The sequence below is a fragment of the Engraulis encrasicolus genome, chromosome 4 (genome assembly GCF_034702125.1).
Source record: "Engraulis encrasicolus isolate BLACKSEA-1 chromosome 4, IST_EnEncr_1.0, whole genome shotgun sequence".
In the NCBI taxonomy this organism is placed as follows: domain Eukaryota; kingdom Metazoa; phylum Chordata; class Actinopteri; order Clupeiformes; family Engraulidae; genus Engraulis; species Engraulis encrasicolus.
The window spans coordinates 24351034-24366216 of NC_085860.1; the positions used below are offsets into that span (position 1 = coordinate 24351034).

General features: G+C 44.0%; 1 protein-coding gene across 1 annotated transcript; it reads left to right on the forward strand.

Annotated features, from left to right (window-relative positions):
- Positions 1–2434: 2434 nt before the first annotated feature.
- klhdc4 (kelch domain containing 4) lies at positions 2435–13602 on the forward strand. The gene is made up of 13 exons (XM_063196935.1): positions 2435–2644; positions 2748–2839; positions 2937–3015; positions 3130–3228; positions 5621–5757; positions 5959–6051; positions 6387–6549; positions 7148–7226; positions 7536–7750; positions 8396–8737; positions 10044–10134; positions 10628–10753; positions 11452–13602. The coding sequence occupies exons 1-13, from the start codon at positions 2546–2548 to the stop codon at positions 11631–11633; spliced, it is 1797 nt and encodes a 598-aa protein (XP_063053005.1). The 5' UTR covers positions 2435–2545; the 3' UTR covers positions 11634–13602.
- The last annotated feature ends 1581 nt before the right edge of the window (positions 13603–15183 follow it).

The window sequence follows — 15183 nt, forward strand, 5'->3', positions numbered from 1 at the left end:
TTAACAAGGTATACAGACATGTTACATGTAAACACTGCTTAACAAAAACAAACCTTTTTCATTCCGATGGACTGGTGACATGGCATATATGGCTGTGTGCATATGGTTGTGTGCATGTGTAAAATCCTCTGAGAAGAGCTGTGATTAGGACCAGCTTTATATATGAGTATTTTTTTTTTGACTTTTTGCCTTTATTGACTGGACGGTGAGGAGTTGACAGGAAGACAGTGAGAGAGATGGTGTAGGTTTGGGAAATGACGCAGGCTGGATTCGAACCATTATTCTGTATTTTCATGGGCCTGGTGGACCCAGTAGAATTCATCTAAATTTCAACATATTTTACGCAGAGTGATTTTACTGTGCATAGAACATTTTTATCACACAGCTGAGGCAATATGTTTTTGTTGGGTAGCTTTATGCAGCGAAATTGTCCATTTCTATTCCAAGATTCTGACTATCACCATTATTTTCTATTTTCATGGGGCTGGTGGCCCTGGTAGACTTCATCCAAATGTAAAAATATTTGACACAGTGTGTTTTTACTGGGTGTAGAACATTTTTACTATAGGGCCAAGGCAATATCTTTTCATAGGGGGCGTTTGATGCACCCTAGCGTGCGTGTGCGTACCTGTGCATGTGTGTGTGTGTGTGTGTGTGTGTGTGTGTGTGTGTGTGTGTGTGTGTGTGTGTGTGTGTGTGTGTGTGTGTGTGTGTGTGTGTGTGTGTTTGTGTGTGTGTGAGTTGTGTGTATGTTTGTTTATTTTGTGGAGTCCCTGTCCATTGTGATACATGTATGTTTGGTTTGCTCACATTTTCACATACACTGATTGTAACTAGCACACACTGCACATTCACAAGGACCACAATGGAAACAAGCTCCAAGCTTTTTTGTGTTATCCTTTTGACATGTTGTACAAGGTTTCCAATACACATGTATTGACCTATTTATATTGTATAATTTGTTAATGCTTTGTACAATGTCAATAAAGAAAATCAATCAATCAATCAATCAATCACACACACACACACACACACACACACACACACACACACACACACACACACACACACACACACACACACACACACACACACACACACACACACACACACACACACACACCAGTGTTTCCCGCAATTTCCTAGTCAAGGTGGGTCACCACCAATAGGAGAGAGAAAGCCAAGCTCTCCTTTACACGTGCCTGTGCACATAACAAAATAACAAACTGCTCCACAGCTAGAGAATCTCATACAACCTGTGGGCTGCTGTACAACAAATAACATACCAACTTCTTGAGTTACACAGGCCTATCCAGTTCACCTGCTCTGTATGTCAGGTGATGCACATGGGCACCTTGGCCACTATATTGTCGTACGTAACTAATACGCCATACACACTAAAACATGAACACTGAAGTGCACAAGTATTTGAGATCTGGAAATACTGTAGGTCAGTAGTTTTCAAAGTGGGGGCCGGGGACCCCTGGGGGACCGCAAGGAGGTGCTAGGGGGGCCGCGCAGGATGGCAGGAAAAATAAAGCACAACAAAAAATAAGTAATTGAATAAACTGAATAACATACAACAAAAATAAAATAATCCTATTTGCGCTCCTATTGATATTATTTTATATCCTAGTGGGACACTGCCTCACAGGCCCTCCACTATGGTTGTGAAAAGGGGTCCACAGAAAAAATATTGTGGCGCGACCCATGTGTGGGCCTGGCCAGGGGCGTCAGCTGACCTAATGCTATACAGGGGCACAGTAGTGCACCGACAGATAATGCGAGTGTGCGAAGCGTGCAAGTTTTAAAAAATTACGTATTACTTATTTGAAAAAGCTGTCAAATTAATTATATTATTGTGCATGTGCGCTATTTTGTGCACATTCTGTAGATTACTCTGTATGCTAAACTTGAGCTATATTCCAAGGTAGCATGTTTTTTTTTAAAACACATACCGGGGCACATCAAATCAATACCCAGGCATGTGCCCCTGTAAAATAGGTCTAGCGACGCCCCTGGGCCTGGCCATTGACTAGAATGGACCGGTATATGGACCGGTGGGTGGAGTAATCAACTAGTGCTCTCCCCCATCCTCCTCCATGACTGAGGTACCCTGAGCATGGTACCGTCCCACCGCACTGCTCCCCATGGGGCGCCACTGAGGGCTGCCCCCTTGCACGGGTGAGGCATAAATTCAATTTCGGTGTGTGCTGTGGATTGCTGTGTCACAATGACAATGGGAGTTGGAGTTTCCCAATGGGCTTTCACTTCACTTTCACTTTCACTATATGGGGGGCCTTGTCATGGTAAAGTTTGGGAACCCCTGCTGTAGGTTCATGTGCAGCTGCTCCCGTGCGCCAGAGGGCGCTGATATTGACTACAATCTAGACCGTAGTAGGATGTTGTTGCCGGATGCGCATGGGCTCTTGGTGCGACGAGAGCAGAGTCCCATGTGTTTGAGCACAGCAACGGGTGCTCCGATGAAAGCATAAACGTTTAACATATTTACTGTCTTAAGCATCTTTCGCAATCTATAAACAACATGGGTAAAAAGGGGAAGAAAGAGAAGAAGGTGAAAGGAGCGGAGAAGACGGCTGCCAAAATGGAGAAAAAGGTGTCCAAGCGCTCGAAAAGAGAGGAGGTAATGTGATAACTTTAGCTTTTATGATACAGTAACTCATGTTCAACTAGCTAGAATATTTAGTGATTCAATGGAGTACTCACGCACTTCATATTTATGGCAGGAGGATCTTGAGGCTCTCATCGCAGAATTTCAGCAGCTGGACGCAAAGAAGACACAAGTGGTGGAGGCTACCTGCCCACCGCCCTCGCCCAGGTGAGTGGCTGCCTTTGATTGACATCTGTCAAATGTCAGGCCAGTCTTCATATTCGCCAGTGAAGTTTTACTATCGATTCTTTCATTGTGTCAACAGACTTAATGCCTCCTACTCTGCACACCCCGAAAAGGACGAGCTGATTCTATTTGGTGGAGAGTTTTTCAATGGAAAGAAGGTGAGTGAGTTGACTGTTGTAGTGCAATCTCATTTGCTTTTATGCCTGCCATGTAGTCTTATTTCTTCAAATGTCACCAGATTAATCTCAATGACGTTTTTTTTTCTTCTGCAGACGTACCTGTACAATGACCTGTTCTTCTACAACATCAAGAAGAACACCTGGGCCAAGGTTGACATCCCTAACCCACCTCCTCCCCGCTGTGCTCATCAGGTATGGCAGCTTCCTTCATCCTCTTTTTGTACTGGATATGTGTGTGTTCTTTTGTTTGTTCTATTGCAATTCACCAGCTGCCAATAATGCGAGGAGGAGCAAGGTTGATGCTGTCCCCACAGGACGCTTTTTTGGCTGTGGTCTTGAACATAACAATTGTGTTTGATTTTGGTTCACCACAACGCCCATTCCATTGCGTACTTATGTTGCACTCCATGGTGTGATGTGCCACGCCACATCGTGTAATTACAAACTTGTGTATAGATGTCATACTTCCTATTTAAAGATTTCCATCTATTGTGGACAATAGTGCTAATGAGGTTTCAATCGAGCTAATGATGCATCTTCACTCACTGGCACTGAGCTTTGTTGAAAGTGAAGTGAAGTGAAAGCCCAACTGGGAAACTCCAACTCCCATTGTCATTGTGAGACAGCACTCCACAGTACACAAGTGCACACCACACACAAAATAATTGCATTTATGCCTCACCCGTGCAAAGGGGCAGCCCCCAATGGCGCCCGAAAGAGAGCAGTACGGTGGGACGGTACTATTCTCAGGTTACCTCAGTCATGGACGAGGCTGGTGGAAAGCACTGGTTAATTACTTCCCCCACCAACCTGGCGGGTCGGGAGGTGAACCGATAACCTTTGGGATAAAAGTCTGACACCCCTAAACGCTTACCCACTGCCAGTCATTTTGTGTTCATTATAAAGTCTACCTCTGTAGTCAGCAGCAAATTTATTCTGGATTGTGCTCAGTGTCCTTTGCTATTTCAGTTTATGAGGAAGATTGTTCCTTCCATCCCTGGCAAATGTGCAGATAACGTCTACGTTTTCAGAGTGAGGAGTCTGCACACTGTTTCATGGCTGGATTATGTATCGAGTCCTGGAGTCGAAACGTGCGGACTCCTCACTCTGAAAACTACAGTCAGCCTTTGTCCTGCACCTTTTCCTGGGATGAGCACAATCTTCACCTTCAACCGATAGTCTAATTTTTTTTTTCAGTGAGAGGATTTTTGTGTTACTCCATGGTAGAAGAAAACAAATAGCTAATTGTTGTCACCACACCTTGCTTGCCATACTGTCTTTCAGATCGAAAAGATTGTGTAGAACTAAAGGCAGTATGGGAGTTCCCAGGCTAACACCTTGCTGTACGACTGAAGGAATTTTGTCACTGCTCTGCTTATGTGTTCTGCACTACTCTCCTTGTGTGAGATCCTAGGCAAACATGGAAAAGTTGTGATTGGTCATTCCGTGTCAAATAAGAGACTTTTGGGCTCATGCTGGGTGGAACTTCAACATTTTCCCCACCAGTCACTGTGGCAGGTAGATTCTAAAATCTACCAGTCAGTCATTCAACATTTTTACCAGTCACCATTTTTACCAGTTCATATTCAACTGTTCCAAACATTGTAATGCCAAGACCATTTTCTGATCAATACTTTTGTTTCAGAGGTCATCAATTCAGTTATTGTGATGCCAATAACTCTTTTCATTTCCAATTTGATGTTGGATGCTGCGTAACATTCAGCATTAACCCGGGCGCCTGTAGAACATTTTCACCCGTCAAGGTGACGGGTGGGTTGACATATTTCACCTGTCAAAGGCCAAATTCATTCGTCATTGACAGGTGGACGGGTGCTTATTTCCGTCCCTGGGCTCATGGCGTGGACACAGATGTTAAATAAACTTGGCATGGTGACTTGATCATAATCAGAGAACCGCAATACTGAATCCAAGGGTCTCACATCAATATTAAGGGAAATGCACATGAGGAACTTTAGAAATAATTTGGGGGCAATAGTACTCTGTTGTTTCTTTGTATCGCCTTCCATTTAAGTCACAAACAAATGTTTTTGTTTTTTAAATGCTGTTTGAAAGCTTTCCAGCTTTCCGTCTTTCCAGCTGCATCCTTTTCATGGACATATGACTAAATCAGCGTGGCAAATATCGTCTTAATCTGGTGATAAGTTTCAAAGTTATGGGTATATCATACAGAATGGCCCTGATGCAGTTGCTGAATATTGGCCACCAGGGGGCAGACTTGCCTTTGAACATTTTTACCGGCTTCGATGAGTCAAGCTGATGTACAATGTTAATGTGATGCAGTGTTTTATCATTACATTATGTTGAGTCATTCCATGTGAAATTAGGCACTTTGGCTTTGGAGCCTGGATTTTAATGAGACTTGGTATGCCTTTTTAGTTACAAGGTGGAACCTCAGAACTGTACTTGCACGAATCTGGCACCGGTTGGGACCCAAAGTGTCTGATTTCACATGGAATGTCCCTGTTGTGTTGTGTTGTGTTGTGTTGTGTTGTGTTGTGTTGTGTTGTGTTGTGTTGTGTTACCTTATGGATGGTCCCGTATGTTTCTTTTCTCCGTTTGCCAGGCGGTGGTGGTGGCCCAGGGAGGGGGGCAGCTGTGGCTGTTTGGGGGGGAGTTTGCCTCTCCTGACGGGGAGCAGTTCTACCACTACAAGGACCTCTGGTGCCTTCACCTCAACCCACTCAAATGGGAGCAGATCAAGTAAGGAGGGATTATGCCACAAGATTATAAATTGTTGCATCAAAAATCCAAGTTCAAATTGAAGTACTGTACCATACAGTAGATGGTGCTGCATTGACCATTTGTCCTACTTGGTGTGTGTGTGTGTGTGTGCGCGCGTGTGTGTGTGTGTGTGCGCGTGCTTGTGTGTGTGTGTGTGTGTGTGTGTGTGTGTGTGTGCAGAGCTCCAGGGGCTCCATCGGGGCGCAGTGGCCACAGGATGGTGCTGTGTAAGAAGCAGTTGCTGGTGTTTGGAGGCTTCCATGAGAGCACCAGGTAGGTACCCACATTATACCCTTAATAGAGAACATCCAACACACTAAAAATGTGCTTGGGTGTATGTGAGAATGCAGTCATAGACATAAAATTATGTGTGTGTGACCCTGTGTAAGTGTGTGTGACGTGTGTTTGCAACTCATCAAACCTGTAGGGGCTATACAATATTTACCTCCTGCAAAGTTTTGTGTGTGTGTGTGTGTGTGTGTGTGTGTGTGTGTGTGTGTGTGTGTGTGTTTTGTGTCTGTATATGACTGAATGCATCTGTGTTTCTATCACTCTCTCTCTCTGTCCCCCCCCCTCTCTCCTCTCTCTCTCTATCCCCCCCCCCCTAGGGATTACATCTATTATAATGATGTCCACTGCTTCAGTCTGGACTCCTTCTCCTGGTCCCGATTGGCTCCCTCTGGTTCTGGCCCCTCCCCTCGCTCCGCATGCCTCATGAGCCCCACCCCTGACCACTCTGGGGTCATCATCTACGGGGGGTACTCCAAACTGGTGAGCATTTGTTTTTTTTATAGATATATTTTTGGGGGCTTTTTTGCCTTTATTTGATAGGACAATTGGAGACACTTGGTGACAGGAAGCGAATGGGAGAGAGAGACAGAGCAGGACCCGGGCCGGAATCGAACCCGGGTCGCCGGCACAGCAACAGCAACCCAGCTGCCCACTGTTAGGCCACGGCAGGGCTGTGAGGATTTGGTTAAGTGGATATTAAGTTAAATTTGGTTAGGCTGAGTAAGACTTTATATAAGCCTCCTCTTGGGAGAAATGTTCCCTGGAGACAGGTCGAGTTACCACAATGTAAACCAGAAATGCACTGAGAGAGTGCAGATCTCTGCCAAGGAAGCTGTTTGATGGAACATGTGACTATGTTAAATAAGTCTTTTTGTCTTAATTTTGTGGGGTTCAAAATGGTCAAAATTCGCGCTATTCAATGGTGAAGAATCTTTAAAAAAAAAATTCTGGATCTGGATCGGGAGCCGGATCACCAACAAAATGTAACCACTTCTCCTTTTAATAATTTCCAACAACTCCACAAAATGTCATCGATTATAACTTCTTCAGTTATGTTTTGTTCTGTCTCTCCCAAAAGCGCGCTAAGAAAGACGTGGACAAGGGCACCATTCACTCAGACATGTTCCTACTGAAGAGAGAGGGCAAAGACGACCAGGGTATTGTATCAGTCTCTCCACACTCACATTCAAATTCAGCTTTATTCTGTCCCATTATTCTATGAATACGAACCATACTTGGCATCTGACCTTATTGTTCTGTATATTTCCTGTGTACTTTGTATCTGTACCTGTGTACTTTGGCTCTGGTTATTTCCTCGATTGTAAGTCGCTTTGGTTAAAAAATGTCTGCCAAATGTAGTGTAATGTAATAAAAAGCACAAAAAGGTATAAAAGTGCATTTTAACAAAACATTGTAGTGGAACATTTTACTGACCATTTCCTCAATTGGTTCTTCACCTGTTGCAGAGAAGTGGTCATGGTCCCGTGTGAGTGCCGGTGGTGTGAAGCCCCCTCCACGTTCAGGCTTCTCCGGGGGTGTGTGTGTGGGTGCGGGCGGGCGTGCCCTCATCTTCGGAGGGGTGTGTGACGATGAAGACGAGGAGACACTGGAAGGAGAGTTCTACGGCGACCTCTACCTCTACGACATCACCAAGAACAGATGGCACCCCGGACAGCTGAAGGTGTGTGTTTGTGATTTGGTCATACCGGCCTTTAAAAAAAAAAAGGGGGGATTTTGGGCTTTTTATTTATGATAGGTCAGTGACAGAGGGAGAGGAAGCAAGTGGAGAGAGAGAGAGAGAGAGAGAGAGAGAGAGAGAGAGAGAGAGAGAGAGAGAGACTGGCTGGCTAATAACCCAGGCTGGAATCGAACCCGGGTCGCCGGCATAGTAACCTAGTTCCCTACTGTTAGGCCACGGTAGGGCCTGGTCTTACCGTTCTAAGTTGTGTTCAGTTAAATGGTTCATTTCAATGAAATCCTGGTCACTGAATTTATCATCAAGGGACAATGGAAGGACAAGCTGTGTAGGTCTTAAACATGTTCATACTGTGTACTTCAAGTATTCTGGGTGTTAAACCCAAAAAGAGAAAACTGGACAAACTATGTCTTTGACACCAGTGCATGCCAGGTAAAAGTATTTCGTCTGCGACGATACTTTGGTTCCAGTTTCAGTTTACAACAGATGGAGTGAGTTTATGAAACAAGCCGGTTTGCTATACCCAAACTTTTGTAAAGTATTAGTATTAGGAATTTTAGGCCATTAGGGTTTCTGCCAACCAGATCTGTGGAAGACCAAAAATGAAAAGGTCTTAATCCATGTGTGCAGGGTATCCGCTCAGAGAAAAAGAAACGAAGGAGAGGAAAGAAAGAAGCAGCAGCAGCAGCAGCTGGAGGAGAAGAGGAGGATGGCTCAGACGAGAGCGCCTCCGCTCCGGAACCCACAGAGATCATCAAGGAGATTGTGGCGGAGGACGGCACGGTGATGACCATTCGAGAGGCCATCCCTGTGGCCAGGACCCAGTCTCCCAGTGACGAGGAGGAGGATGATGACGATGAGGATGATGACGAGGAGGGGGCCGCCGCTTCGATGGTAGAGCCCTGTGCACGCTCCAATGCCATGGCAGTGGTGAAGGGAGGCCGCCTGTTCTTGTATGGGGGCATGTTTGAGGTTTGTTTATTTCTTTGTTTGCTTGTTTTTGTTTTTTAGGGCTTTTTTGCCTTTATTTCTGGCAGGACAGTGGAGGAGAGACAGGAAATGAGTGGGGAGAGAGAGACAGGGAAGGATCGGCAAATGAGCCGAGCTGGAACCGAACACTGGTCGCTGGCGTAGTAATCCAGTCAGTGCCCTACCGCTAGGCCACGGCAGGGCCTTTGTTTGTTTATAGATCCCCCATCAGCTTTTGCAAAGCATCAGCCATTCTTCCAGAGGTCTGTCGTATTCAGTGGCGGACATCTCGGGTTCAGAAAGTGAAAAGGCTACCTCAGCTTTGCTCCAACCCAGTTCATACTGTTACGACCCCTGGCTCAAAAGGTGCAACATAAAAGGAATCCACACGCAGGGTAACGATTTAGGGTATTTATTTGAAATAAGTAGAATAAAGAATAATCTGGTGCAAGATCAGTAATCGCGTGAGTGTATGCAAAAATGTCTAGGGGTGACCAAACCAAAAACCCAAACCGCCAAAGGAAAGGAAGGGGGAGGCCCCGCCATGCCAGTGTAGCACGGTTTTGTATTCTGCCTCATCAGGACGCGCACCTGCGCTCCATCAGATGCTGAGCACAGCCAAATGCATCGAGCAGGTACAGCTGACAGAGGGCGGAGCTGTCCCAGGACTACCCAGTCCGTCACAACACCACACCCTTTCAGCCATGATGAGCTAATTAGCGAAACACCTGTGTTACCAGTAGAGGCAGAAGGAATATGCTGAAGGACTTTTACTTTTTTGATCCAGTTTGGTCACGTCTGATCGGATTATCAAATGACAAATTCAAGTATACAGTAGACATGAGCTAGAATGACAATGAAACTTAAAAAGTGGAGGAGATGCGCTCACACTATCGCCTAATGATTCTCACAGTTCTGTGAATGAATGGAGCGAAGGACAGCACTCCTCAGATGTTTTCTTTGTTTATTTGTCCACAAACGTTTCAGGCTACAGATGTTTTTTGTGATTATTCGCCCACAAACGTTTCAGGCTACAGATGTTTTTTGTGTTTATTCGCCAACAAACGTTTCGGGAATTCACAGAATACCAATGGACATGGTACATTACTGTACATCGCCAATGGACATGACATACGGTACATTACTGTACGTTGTCAATGGACATGACATTATGGTATATTACTGTACATTGCCAGGGGACATGACATTATGGTATATTACTGTACATTGCCAATGGACATGACATTATGGTATATTACTGTACGTTGCCAGGGGACATGACATTATGGTATATTACTGTACGTTGCAGGTGGGCGACAGGCAGTTCACCCTGAGTGACCAGTACAGCCTGGACCTGGGCAAGATGGACAAGTGGGATGTACTGCAGGAGATGGATCCCAGTGAGTAGTACACCTGTGTGTGTGTGTGTGTGTGTGTGTGTGTGTGTGTGTGTGTGTGTGCGTGTGTGTGTGTGTGCGTGTGTGTGTGTGTGTGTGTGTGCATGTGCGTGTGTGTGTGTGACTGTGTGTGTGTGTTCACAAATGTGTGTTCGCGAATGTGTTTGTGTGCCAATGTGTGTGCGCGAGTGTGTGTGTGTGTGCGCGTGTGTGTGTGTGTGTGTATGTGTATGCGCACGTGTGTGTGTGCATGTGTGTGTGTGTCAATGAGTCCGAGTGTAGTGGAAAGTGCGCACATCCAGCAAAAAAGCATCAGCAGGTGCCAAATCAAAAAATTGCCTGAAGAAGATCTATGATCGAAACGTTGCTCCTAATAAATTAAGTCTTTTGCAAGCAGTGTGCAGATCCTTTCCCGCTCCTACATGTGTCAATGAGTCCTCCATGGGTACAGACTGTGTGTATGTCCATTTGTTGATTTCAACTTTTGTATGAGCAGAAACCCAAGAATGGCTGGAGGAGTCTGATGAAGATGACGATGATGATGACGATGGGGAGGAGGAGGCCAAAGGAGGAGAGAGTGAGGAGGAGGAGGAGAGCGAAGAGGAGAGTGAGAGTGAAGAAGGTAAGTACTGTCCTGTCAGGTTTGAGTGAGTGAATGTTCGTAACAAAGTGTGTGCCGTTCCTAAGATGGTTATACGACATAAATAGTAACTTATGTGTCAGGCTGGATGATTTCATAATGATGACCACTGTGTGTGCAGAGGGAATACAGTATATAATTGTGAATGTGTGTGTGTGTATGCGTGCGCGACTGCGTGTATGAATGCGTTAATATAGTGTTGTCTGAGAAAGTGTGTGTGCGTGCGTGCCTGTGTGTGTGTTTGCGTGCAGTATAGAAAGCAGAGAATGCGCGCACATCAGTGGCACAGGTGCTGGACAAAACAAAATAACTGAAGTAAATGATGAATGTCCACAACACTATTAATGCTCCCAGTTGTTTAATGGCACAACGTTTCGGACCTTAGTCCTTCTTCAAGGTTGTGTTTGGTCTGAAATGTCGTGCCATTAAACTGGGAGCATTATCAGTGTTGCGTGCAGTAATTCTCGACATCTTTTTTACCTTGTGTTGCAATGTTGTAACTGTACACCGCGTCTTTGTTAATTATCAAAATGTTGTTCCTAATTACTTTTATACTGTATTTTGCGCTGACCCCTTACCCTGTTCCTGCTTAAATTTCCTCCGTGTAAGTTGCTTTGGTCAAAGGTGTCTGCTAAATGTAATGTAATGTAAATGTTTGTGTGCATGTGTTTTTCTTCCAGAGGATGGCGAGCACCCTGCAGTGGAGTCCGGTGAGGCTCTGGAGGCCTACCAGCGGCGCACGGAGGCCTACTGGGTGAAGCTGGCACGCGCCAACATGGGCCCCGAGGCCAAGGACAAGAAGGTGCAGAAGGTGGGCATCGCCATGGCCAAGGTCTTCTACGAGGAGCAGCAAGGAGCGTAACCTGAAGGCGTGAGAGTGTGTGTGTGAGTGTCAGTGTCAGTGTGAGTGTGTGTGTGAGAGAGATAGAGTCATGTGATTTGTCAGTATGTGGACTTTTTTGTACAGTGTGCGTGTGTTCTGAATGTGTGGATCATGTGATTTCTGTGTGTGTGTGTGTGTGTGTGTGTGTGTGTGTGTGTGTGTGTGTGTGTGTGTGTGTGTGTGTGTGTGTGCATGCACACACATGTGAGTATGTTTGATTTGTGTGTGTGTGATGCATTAAAAAATATTCTACACGTTTCACTTGTAAACTTTTACACACTCAGCAATTTACTGAACTTAGCCCATCCATAAAGCTCCCCAGTCATGGGATCCTATTCATGTTGAAATAATGATGACGGTTATGATCAATGGTAAAAAGATGAACTGCTGCAGTAGACCTACTGTCGGGAGGTATTGTTGGCCAGTACAGGGAGGCGCACTGTCCAACCAGAGAGACTGGATAAGATAATTCTCCTAGAAAAGAATTGAAAGAAATAATACTCCTAGAATCTCTGGTCCAACTGCAGACAGAGACCTAGATTCCTTCACGGTATTTATCCTTGGCCATGCGTATTGAAGAGGCCATAGCCATGACACAGCTGCACTTTATGTGGCTCAGTTTAACTTGAAGGAAATTCTCTTGAGACTGCGTTGAGGTGTGAATGAAGGGTGAGGATTAGGTAGGTTAACTGTGTTCCATACTGAACTGAAAGTGCTAATAATACCTCGGATGAAACCTTGAAGAATATGGAACTCCAGAAAAAAATGTGGACATAAAAAAACAGGTCTTGAAAGAACTATGGTAAAATTCTTCTTTGGCGTCTTTTTTTAATACATGTAGTACTACACTGGGTTCATTTTCACAAAATCCACTCTAAGGTTTTTTTTAATGACAGCATTTTAATAGGAAGATGGCTGAAATTCTACTTATATGTGGTCTACTAGATGTGACATTTTTAAGGGACTGTTTCTCTAGGTAAGGCTTTACATTCCCTTATAGCTCATGTTATGATAAAACTGGACAAGTCACCACCAGCATGCACATGCTCTAAAAATATCAGGAGAAGCCAGCTGCTCCAGCTGTATTCAACAGCGATTTCAGGGGCCTTGATGCAGCCGAAGGGAGCAGTGTTTTCCCTGGCCTCACAGTATTCACTCTCCTCTCCACCACAGAAGTGCCTGGTCAGCAAAGCCCACAGTATGTGCTGGTTAGGTATATAGGTTCCTGACTCAGGGAGAAAGATGCCTCAATATTTCATTGAGCTCTGCAGCAACATCTTTTAGGGCCACCATAAAAAGAATGTTTACATTTAGAAAAACTCTCATTCAAAATTGGGTGCATCTGCATGCGCTAGTTTACAGACTTAGCGCAACTGTGCTGGAAAACATTGCCAACATTAGATCCGGTATTCAGGTTGAAGATTCACATAGTTCCAGATGGACTCGCCAACTCACCTCAAACTGCCTTTAACTGTAAATGCACACTGTAACTACTGCTCCATTACTTTACATACTGCTCCCAATTTTCATTGCTGAAGTGCAGAAATTTCAAATTTTATTGAGAGGGGGTTGGCAAATGCAAGCTACAACGTTTTGTGAATATCTGGCCAGATTCTGTCAAGACCAAAAGTGCCAAATTTCTGTTAATCGACAGCCAATCAATCACGTCAGTAGCTGGTGTGGATGAATCACTTGTCTGATTTGTATATCAATTACTTGTGTTTCATTAAATCCAATAATCAATTCATGGCTCAACAAGCCCAGACTCTTATCATTTTGCTGAATATAAGATTGGCCTATCTTTGCAAAGGTGTATTTTTACTAGTACAATATTTGTTCTATGTGTTTTGGAATCCTAGTGTAACAACCCCATTTCTTTCCGTACATGTCCCTTTGAATACATGACACTCTACGAAAGACATCATTTAATAATAAAACCAAATATGCTTAATCCTATTTCATTGTCTTGAGTTTGCTTCAGTTCAACCTCCTCTCTCACATACAGCTCCAGGCCACTGTATTAGAATAGCATGAAAATGTTGATTTATTTCCACAATTCCATCAATAATGTTAAACTGTCATGGGTTATAGATTCATTGCCCAGATTTTTTAACTATTCCAATCATTCAATTGTTTATTTTTGCATATTTTGGCCTTCCAGCGCAAAAAAAACCATGAATTGGGGAATTTGCATCATTAGAATACAGTATTGTGATAAAATCACAATTTTCTTCAGCAAAATTCGGGTCACATCAAATAAGTTGAAATTTGGTACTGTCTACATAAGATGCAATGTTTAATACTTGGTTGCTACTCTGTCTTAATAACTGCCATTATGTGTTTAACATTGAAGTCAATGGCAGAAACAGTATATGGGAGTTATGGAAGCCTAGATATCCTTGATGCTTTGCTGTCAGCTGTTCTTGTTCGCTGACCTGGTGACCCACACTTCACTCTTCAATATACCCTGTAGATTAGGAATAAAACCCCATTCATTTTCAATGGGGTGTCATTTCTGGTGATTTAGAACTGGGTTATCTTCCACACACCGCGCTCTTCCGTCTTGTTGGTGCGTCTCTGAAGTAATCTAGTAGTAGGGAATGGATCGCACTCAATTTTTCTTCTTTCTTGTGGTTTTATTTTATTTTAAGATTGCAGGGACTGACATGACAGACGTTTCGACTGCACAGAGCCTGCACAGTGACAGACGTTTCGGCTGCTCTGTGCAGCCGAAACGTCTGTCATGTCAGTCCCTGCAAAGATAAAATAAAATAAAACCACAAGAAAGAAGAAAAATTGAGTGCGATCCATTCCCTACTACTGGTGATTTATAATTAAACTGGTGAGTTAACACCAAAACGTGGCATGGGAATCTACGTGGTATATTGAAGAGTGAAGTGTGGGTCACCAGGTCAACAAACAAGAACAGCTGATAGCAAAGCATCAAGGATATCTGGTCTTCCATAACTCCAATGTACTGTTTCTGCCATTGACTTCAACGTTAAACTCATCATGGCAGTTATTAAGACAGAGACAGTGCTAACCCAGTATTGAACATTGCTTGTTATGTAGAAAGTACCACATTTCAACTGATTTGATGTGACCTGAATTTTGCTGTAGAAAAGTGTGATTTTATTACAATATTCTAATGCTGTGAATTCCCCAATTCATGGGTTTTCTTAGCTGGAAAGCTAAAATATGTCAAAATAAACAATTGAATGATTGGAATAGTTAAAAAACTGGGCCATGAATCTATAATCCATGACAGTTTATTATTATTGATGGAATTATGGAAATAAATCAACTTTTCACAATATTCTAATAAAGTGGCCTGGAGCTGTATGGAGAAGCCAAACCACCTGTTCCCACCAGCAGTTGTGACTCTTGCCATCAGCGCTGGATCTTGATTTTCCTTGGTCATCAAAGAAAATCCAAACGAGTCTGAAAGACTGTACAACTGTATGTGTAAAGTCTTATTTTATGGTAAAATACATATAACCAGGCCAGCCGACAGTGGGGGACAAAGGGG